The 9,469-nt window shown below is 33.0% G+C and overlaps 1 protein-coding gene across 2 annotated transcripts; it reads left to right on the top strand.

Moving 5' to 3' along the window:
- Positions 1-1,465: 1,465 nt before the first annotated feature.
- On the top strand, positions 1,466-8,950 carry LOC114274786 (cinnamoyl-CoA reductase 1). 2 transcript variants are annotated; one of them, XM_028216763.2, is made up of 6 exons: positions 1,466-1,843; positions 1,976-2,148; positions 3,300-3,485; positions 5,832-5,994; positions 6,740-6,926; positions 8,641-8,950. In XM_028216763.2, the coding sequence occupies exons 1-6, from the start codon at positions 1,720-1,722 to the stop codon at positions 8,783-8,785; spliced, it is 978 nt and encodes a 325-aa protein (XP_028072564.2). In that variant the 5' UTR covers positions 1,466-1,719; the 3' UTR covers positions 8,786-8,950. The 2 variants fall into 2 exon arrangements, with proteins under 2 accessions (XP_028072564.2, XP_028072565.2); XM_028216764.2 differs by lacking the exon at positions 3,300-3,485 and having other exon boundaries at positions 1,652-1,843.
- The last annotated feature ends 519 nt before the right edge of the window (positions 8,951-9,469 follow it).

The raw sequence follows: 9,469 nt of genomic DNA, 5'->3' as shown, positions 1-9,469 counted from the left end.
TTTTGTTGTAGTTAAGTAGATGTGTGTAAGAGAAAAAGTGATTGAGAAGGAGAGAGGAGAGATGAGAGAGGAGAGAGAAAAAGTGATTGATTGATGTGTAGGAGAGAGAAAGTGATTTTAGAATTTTTTTTTAAAAATCACTAAACCAAACAAAATTTTGAAAAATTTTCTCTAAAATTACTCTCTCAAAAGCAAACCAAACAAGGCTTTTATCTTTGAAGGGAAATTTACATCACGCACATGCTTGTGTTCAAATAAATAGTTCAAAGGGGATTTACCTCGTGCACTTCATCCTATTATTTTAAAAGTATTTTGGTAATTATGTTATTTATATAATTTATTGAGGCATAAAAAAATAATTTTGACTAAGTGAAATATAAATAGATGAAGAAAGGTTTATAAATAAATGCTCATTTTTCAAGACCAACTTAATATAAATACATATAAAAGTACAAGATGTATGAATAAAGAGGTATTTATTAATAAATTATATATTCATAATTTATAAATTATTTAGTCTTATAAATATTATTGTAATCTTATAAGTTTTTTTTTTTTTACATTAAAATCTCTCAAATGGGGAAGATGGGCAGCTGCTGTGTATAAAGTACAATAGTCGTTGTTGTGCAGTTAATTGGACCCATTTTAAATCTTATTTCGATAATCTTAACCGTTCACTTTTTAAGGTGTATTAAATAGAAAATACCTGCAAAAAATCAAATTGATCGAATATCGGTAGCACTTTGCTATAGTGACTCCCTAGTCACTGTAGCTCATTCATATCTAATAAATTCTTATTTTAATTTATTGAAGGCGAACACAACTGCAGCAGAACAGGTGAACATAGAACAGGTGAACATAGCAACCCAGACAAGGGGCCGGACGTCCAAGGAGTTGATCGGTTGGACGTCCGGCCGTCCTGCCAAACATCATGGCGGATGACCTCACATCTGTTTAATTGAGTACCTTTGTTCCAGTGAAGCTCACAGCCCATAGTTAGGACTGGACATAAACAACATAGGCAAAAGCAACATAGAAGCAACAAGTCTCTATGAGGAGTCAATGGAGATGGTAGTTAATATTGTGAAGCTATCATCCTCACAATCAAGAGCTCCTGCTGCTTTAGAGTTGAGTGCACCAACTAAGAACAATCAAACTCCTTCTTCCTCCTCAGTGGATGTTATGGATCTAATTGTATCAGCAATAACTATCAGTAATCAAGCCATGCCAGAGGCTCCCAACCCGATTCCAGTTATTCAAGTAACGAATTAATGGTCCTGCTACAACACCAATGCTTGACTTTTTTTGATTAATAATCCATTGCCCGTGTCACAAGACAGCCTCATAGCAGTGTCTTGATTCTTAGGAAGGTAAGGCAATAATTTGTTTGTGCTTGAGGTAACTTACAATCATGCCCACATTACGGACCATCTTTATCATTTACTATGCTGACGGCTTGTTCACTAGTATTAATCTTCTTTCTCTTTCCTTTTTGCTGTGAAATTGGAGAGTTGGTTCACATGTGTTTTCATTATTTTATTATGTCAAAAATATCAAGATTATTTTAATAGGATAAAGAAAGAATCTAAAAATTGTTAAGGAAAGTAAATGAAAATGTAATTTTTAAAATAAAAAATAAATTTTTTAATAATATTTTTAAAAACCACATAGACTGAAGACTAGAGTGAGAGAAAGTGGGAGAAGAGAGAGAAGGCAAAAATGTCAATGAGGAAAGAAGGGGAGGTGGTGTGCGTGACCGGGGGGAGTGGCTACATCGGTTCCTGGCTGGTCAGTCTCCTCCTCCGCCGTGGCTACACCGTCCACGCCACTGTCAAACATCTCAGTTACTCTCCTCCTCCTCCTCCTCTCCCTCTTTTTCTTTCAATTTCAAATTGGTCTTTCAATGCTCACCAAAATTGAACTGAGCTATACTAGTATTTCTTTCGAATTTTTGCTTCTTGTCTTTTGTTTCTAGACGATGAGAAAGAAACCAAGCACCTCCAAGCCCTAGAAGGAGCTGAATCACGTCTCCGCCTCTTTCAGATGGACCTCCTCCGCTACGACTCCATTCTCGCCGCCGTCCACGGCGTCGCCGGTGTCTTCCACCTTGCTTCTCCCGTCATTGTTGATCAAGTTCAAGATCTCGAGGTCTGTCCCTACCTCTCATCCCCTGTCAAATTGTACACACACACACGCATTTTATATATCAGCATCTCCAATCGTTCATCAATTTTTTCATTAAATTCAAATTTGATGAAAAAAATGGCTAAAAGTGTGCTCCATGCATTTCACCTAATCTGTATGTATACACTCTGTTTGGATGGGGTGATTTGTTGAGATATGATAAGAGATTATGAGAATTATTTGTCATGTTTGATTTATAATTAGGCAAGAAATGGTGTGAAATAACAAGAAATGTTGCCAAACAGAACTCTCTCTACTTTGTTCATTTAATTTTTCATAAAAAGAGGGCAGATTTGGTGAGAAAAAATTCTAATTGATTATAATAAATTTATAATATTGAGTTTGTATATGTTTTACTTTCTTATCCATCCAAACATGATAATCATAGTGAGAAATAACAATCTTTTATTTTCTTTTTTCACCAAAGTGAGAGACTACTATCAGTACTTTTCTTTTTGCACCCCGCGATTCAAATGGAGCGCAAATCAAAGAAGAACCAGAATTTCCACCAAATTCTTAACAGTAATATTTTTACTCAAATTTGATGAAATTTTAGAGTGAGTCAGGATTGGAGATGGTTTTCTTTTATAAGAATGGTTAAAATAGGTTTTTAGGATAAGTTTAAAAAATATTTGATAAAAAAAGAGAAAGGATTGGAGTGTTCTATATCATCATATCAAGCTTTTAACTCAATTTTTTACTCAAGTTTGAAGAAAAAAAAGTAAGTATTGGAGTGTTGTATCATGATTCACATCAAGCTCTTAGTTCAATTGTTATTATCGACAATCTAGATATATATTATGTTGCACGGACTCTTCAAAATAAATCAAATACTCGTGTTGTACACCGGACACTTGGACAAGGGTACGAGATATGTGTCAGATATTTTTGTACGGATACTTTTTATATAATTGTATATAACACTATTATTATATGTACACATTATTATATAATTGTTATAAATGTAAATTACATATAATATTATTTTATCTCACATACTTGATGCGTATTCTTGAATTTATGGTTTGATGAGTCCGATTTCTAGATACATATCGGCACTCGACACCCGTACTCGAATCAATGTAAATAGATATATAGTTGACCGTGATTTGCAGAAGGAGCTATTGGCACCGGCAATTGAGGGGACAAAGAATGTACTCAGAGCGGCGAAGGAGTTGGGGGTTCGACGTGTGGTGGTGACCTCGTCAGTATCGGCCATCACGCCGAGCCGCTATTGGCCAGCTGATGTGGTCAAGGACGAGAATTGCTGGACTGATGTAGACTACTGCAAGCAGATTGAAGTGAGAGCCTCCTTTTTTCTCCTCCATCCTCCCAAATTTGTTTAGTTTTGATTTGTAGTTAATGTCCTATCTTCCTAACTCCAGTGATCTCTTGCAATTTAAAAGTTTGTGAGTAGGAATTATCAATTATTATAACCACATTGTTGTTTTCTGGTAGGAAAATGAAATTGCTAGGCCATTAATCCACTTTAGTTATGAGCACAAAATTCCATCTGATTCGGTCATTAGTTTTATGTAATTTTGCAAATTACAATTCTGTCCTCCTGATTTGGCATGGAATGATCATAGTGCAGATTTACAACTACGTTTATATGCTTTGTTTATGATGAAATCCTATTGTTATACTATAGTCAAATTAGAATTTCATATTAGTTTTAACCAAGAATTATTCTATACATATATTCTTGCTTTTGCATTGTTGTAGGTTTATAGCGAAGCAATAGGTAGAGAGGTACGGTAAAAAGAAACTAAAGAACAAGAAAAAGTATGCTTTTACAAAAAATAGTTTGGTTTACCGGCAAGATTATTTTTTGTCAAATTGCTAACAAGAATAAATGTAAGCTTAAGGTATCCTAATTCTACATGAATTTTGTAATACAAGGACCCGTTCAAGTCTCATAAGTAGGAGAGATTTATGGAAAAAAATTAGGGTCGAGTAAGGAAACCGAAAAATCCGCAAACCAAACCGATCCATACCAAGCTGGTAGGTTTGTTTGGTTTTTTTAATTCATGGTTTGGTTCTAGTTTGGAAAATTGGGAAACCAGTCTCAGTCGATTGGTTCTGGATTTAGGTCCACGGTTTCAGATTTAAACTAAACCGGACCGTATAACTTATGTTTGTTTAATGAGAGTTTTATGTTTACTATATGTTGAACAATATCTTTATTTGCTAGATGTTATCCTTGTTTAAATTAATGGTTGAACAATGGGCATATTTATGTTTTGAAAAATTATGGCGGATTAATGTTGAACAATGTTTGCTTAATGTTATGTTTTTGCTTAACTGGTGAATATTATGAGAGTAGTTTGTTTGATGGCCATTTTATTATTATTTTTAAAATTTATGATAGGTTGATTTTTTTTGAAAATGTTATATGTTTTTTCTTGTGAGCAAATTATATGAAACCGTGGTTCCAAATCGAGCTGAACTGTGTTTAAATGGTTTGGTTTGGATTGGTTCTGTGATTTTAATGGTTTGTTTTGGTTCTAATTTTTATGGAATCCTAGGTAATGGATTGGTCCTGTTTTATCCTAAACCGATCCAAACCGGACCATGCTCACCTCTAAAAAAAGAAATGAAAAAGTAAATACTCTTTTAAATAAAAAGTAATTAATATCTTAACACCTTTTTATACAAAAATGAGAATGAATTTTATTTTCAAGTAGATAGACACCAAGTTAACTGTGGTCTCTTACTCTGTGAAAATATGAAGCATGGATACAAATATGGAATACGGGTATGATACGATATAGATTTGGCGATGAGACAAAACTTATAAAGTTATGGTCAGAATACATTTGTAAAAAAATATGTTTTATAATTTTTAGTGTTAAATTATACATAAGCTCAGAAAATGGTGAAAAACCTTTTGGTATTAATTAAAAGAGCCAATGGCCAACCACTTCACTATTGTTTTAGTTGGTCCTATGAAAATATCATTTAATATATCAAGTCTAAAACTGTTTTTATTACTCTTGTATTTTTCCCTTTCATACTTAAATGTGTTATATGCAATAGAGTTGTATGCAAGTTTACTTGGTTGTTTAACCGTTGAAATTCAATTTTAATATAATCATATTTTCTTATTTATCTTTACTTTCTGAAAAGTATGTATATGGATATGAGATACATATATGACTCGTTTATAAGGATACGTCAATTCGATAAATTTTGAAAAAGTAAGGTAGTATTTCAATCTCACTAGTTTTTTCTTTTGTAAGAAGTAAGCACAGAGTTGAGAAGTTATTCTTGTATTTATTCCAACAATTATACTCTAATGCTATGCAAGAATTACTATAACATCACTGGCATAATAGTTTGGATATTTGGAGTATCTGAAAAGCATCCGATACTTCTCAAAATTAGAGAAAATTAATATCACGTATCCAATACGTTTAGTAAGTATTGGAGGAGTATCGGTATACTATATGGATATGACTCTCTTCTAAAAGTATCCGTGCTTCATAGATCATAGCATATTATTTTGCTTGAAAGTGCTAATAGCAAAGGGATATTTTGTGGTTTATTTACAGTAACCACTTTCTGTTCTTTCATCTTAAAAGGATTCATGCATGATCTATGGGTTTTCATAATTCTGGACTGTAATGGATAATTTGTTTGGCTAGTTATGGTATTCAGTTTCTAAGACACTAGCAGAAAAAGCTGCGTGGGAATTTGCTAAGGAACAAAGTTTGGATGTTGTTGTTCTGAATCCTGGTACTGCTATGGGCCCAATTCTTCCCCCAAACCTTAATGCAAGCATGTTAATGCTTCTTCTCCTTCTTCAGGGTAATTTCTGCAGCAACTTAAATAAGCGATTTAGATTTTATAGAAGTAATCGTTGATTTGTAAATGCATCATTTAACGAGAGGGAATGGGTGCTTTGTTTGGTATTCTTTTGCTTTGTAGTTCTGCTAGGGTTCATGCAAACACATTTGGGGGGAAAAAAGAAAAAAAAAAAAAGAGTTTGTATGAAACTAATGGATTACAAAATTTTCATCTATCCTTTTATTTTTTGTTTGATAAGCATCATCTACCCAGTTGATGTTTGTAAAATTTTCAATTCAAAAAAATACATAAATATTTTTGCTTTTGTTTTATTCATAATCTAGTAAATTGACATGACTGTATTTTTTTTTTAAATAAATCACTTTTCATATTGCTTAAGGCAGAATTAAAGCTGAAACCATAATTTAAATCCACCCAAAACATGAGGTGCAATACATAGGAGTTGGTTGCTTAAGTTGACAGCTGCCCCAGAAACTTGTCTTGTGGTAAACTAATATATTTTGATATTGATTCTTTCAGTGACAAGTAGAACAACTTTGATGGCATTGATGATTCATGTTGATATGGCTTAAAATTAAAGGCTTTTCATGGGTTGTTGCACCAAAACTAACCTTTGCTTTCTCTGTGCCATGAAAACTATTTACGGTGTTGAATAAAAAAGGGTGCTAGTAATGATACAGAGAGTCAACTTTTGCTTAGTGTGGCAATTAATTAGAAGACTAACATGACATTTTTTCTTTGCCAGGCTGCACTGAAACTTATGAGGATGTTTTTATGGGATCTGTCCATGTTAAAGATGTGGCCTTAGCGCACATATTGCTCTATGAAAACCCATCAGCAACTGGAAGGCACTTGTGTGTTGAAGCTATATCCCATTATGGTGACTTTGCTGCCAAGGTTGCGGAACTTTACCCCGAATATAAGGTCCCCAGGTAATGTGCTTTGCCCTCTCTTTTCACATGGTTCATGAATCCAGTTTTCACTCTCCACACTCGCAAAATGTTTTTGATAAGAAAACCATTTGAATCTTCTATAGCTAGGAGACTGATTTGATAATGGTGTCTGAACCTAATGACTCTGTGCCATATGGTTTAATCATTTCTGATCTGAAAGATAGAATTGTGCAGCCATTTTACTCAATGATGGGAACACGATCATCTTAGGGCATCTGCGGCCATTTTACACAATTTGAAATCACTTAAAGCACCCCTCCACTCTTTGACTCGAATCTGTCAATTTGAGTTTTGCATTTTTTCTTTCCCCCCAACCAAGGTTTGCCTGTTTCCTTACTCAAATCTCCAATGGTAAAAAAAATGACATGTCAACCGTGCATTTATTTACCACTTTGCCATTTGCAACGGCATTCTCCATTCATTGCTTAAAGTGACCTATACATACAACAATGCTAGTTCAGTGCAACAGCCCAATGGCTAGTGGTCGAACCCCATTCATTGTTGAACGAACCTATACGGACATACATCCATAAGCAACAAAAGCACACCTTATTTGGTTCCAATTTTCTGAAAATTGAGTTTTTGGTTTTTCGTGTTTTTTTGTTCTTAGTGAATTTTTTTAATAGTTTAAGTTTTTTTTTTTTTTTTTTTTTTAAACCTTTTAGATGCACCTAACTAAGATGTATCTAAAAAGTAAAATATTTGCAAAAAAATATTTTTAAAACATCAAATAAATACACAAGAATACGAAAATCAGTAAATTTTTGTAATTTTTTTTGTATTTTTAAAAAAAATTTCACAAATACTATACTTTTTAATTGTATTTATATTTAGTGTATCTAAAAAGTAAAAATTTGCTTAAAATATTAAAAAAAAATCACTAAAAACAAAAAATTACGACAAATAAAAAATCAATTTTTAGAAAATTGAATTCAAGAAATTGGAACCAAACAAGCTAAATTTCAAACACTCTTCTCTCTTGCCTTTTCTTTCTCATACCAAAGCAAATGAAAAAATCTGTCTCTCTTGACCTGTGCAAAGAACACCCTCCCATTGTTGGTCTTTGATTCAAAAGTTTGTGAACAAATTTTGTGGTTTTCTTGAGCAAGTATTCTTGAGCAAGTACAAAAGGAGAAAGTGGGGGAAGGAAAAATTATCAAACCATGAGGTATTGGAGGGAATTTAAGTACAGGAAAGGACGTGAGAAAATATTTTGGAGGTAAAAATGAAAGAAAGACACTCTTGAAATTATTATTGTTATTATTATTATTATTATTATTTTTAAATGAGTAAAATTTGAGTTTGTCATTGGAGCATTTCATATCAAATGAAACTTTTTCTCAAATTTGAGTAATGGCTGGTGATGGACTTATTTATACCAGGTGGTTTTCATTTTGGGTCTTGCACTTTGCTAACAGAAAGGCAAAAAACGAGATGGACACGAAACAATTCTCACAAATTTTAGAACATTTTTCATTAATTTCATAACACTTTAAAGTCTTTCACCTTGTAAACATTTTTTGACCTAAATTCCGATGTGTGAGACATTGGCTAACAAATGCCTTTGTTTTTTAATGCCCGTTTAGTGTTTTTTGATGCATTGTAATTCTTGATCGGTAGCTTAATTTTATGTGGTAACAAATGATTGTGAGATGTAGGCATTGCTTAATCTATTTTAGTGTCGGTTTTGAAGGCTGCTGAGGGATACTCAACCTGGATTATTGAGGGCCAAGAATGCATCTAAGAAGCTGATGGAGTTGGGTTTAAATTTCATTCCTATGGAGGAAATTATCAAGGACGCCGTTGAGAGTTTAAAGAACAAAGGATTTATTTCTTAAGCAAAATATGTCTTGGCATTCTACAAGGTACTTTGTAGCATAAATAATCATATTTAGTGGATTCAATGTACTTCTTGAATGATCTTCTCCTTGTAATAGAGGGGGGCCGAACAAACCGAATTTGGAAGCATGCCAAACATATTTTTAAATAGCAGTATTAGAATATGTATTGGTGTGATATAGGCATATATCAGCTAATATGGGTTAAAAATATAGTCATATATGAGCTAATATGGGTCAATTTTTAACGGTATCGGAAGTCTGAAATTTCTTTAAATCTTGATGCCAAATGATAATGCCAAAAGATCGCTGTTTGTACAGCTAAAATTGTCTAGGCTTGTAAGGTGGTGGTTGTAATATCTGGATAAGGATTAGGGACAAATTATTTTCTATTGCATAATTTAGTGTCCGTGTGTGGGCTCTACTCATTGTAAGTGATGGAATATACACTAGAAAATAGTGTACGTATGTGGAAAAAAATTACCAAAAATAAATTTTTTTTTGTCAACTCGTAAATTTGCATTGATTTAAATGAACTCAAATCAATTTATGTGGTTTAAGAAGGTGAGGGGTTTGAGTTAAATTGGTAAAATGAAGATAAAAGTTGATGAATCAATTTGTATTCAGTTTAAAAATGATCAAATTTACCTATAAACTGATCCAATTTGCCTATATGTATATGTA

Source organism: Camellia sinensis, chromosome 3 (assembly GCF_055761805.1).
Source record: "Camellia sinensis isolate YWXY chromosome 3, ASM5576180v1, whole genome shotgun sequence".
Taxonomy (NCBI): domain Eukaryota; kingdom Viridiplantae; phylum Streptophyta; class Magnoliopsida; order Ericales; family Theaceae; genus Camellia; species Camellia sinensis.
The sequence above is the reverse complement of the archived record's forward strand: the minus strand, read 5'-3'. Positions and strand labels throughout refer to the sequence as shown.

Coding starts and splice junctions, on each gene's coding strand:
- LOC114274786 (XM_028216763.2), top strand. CDS start 1,720: ATGTCAATGAGGAAAGAAGGGGAGGTGGTGTGCGTGACCGGGGGGAGT. Junction 5,995..6,739: donor GCTTCTTCTCCTTCTTCAGG/GTAATTTCTGCA, acceptor TTTCTTTGCCAG/GCTGCACTGAAACTTATGAG. Junction 6,927..8,640: donor CCCGAATATAAGGTCCCCAG/GTAATGTGCTTT, acceptor TCGGTTTTGAAG/GCTGCTGAGGGATACTCAAC.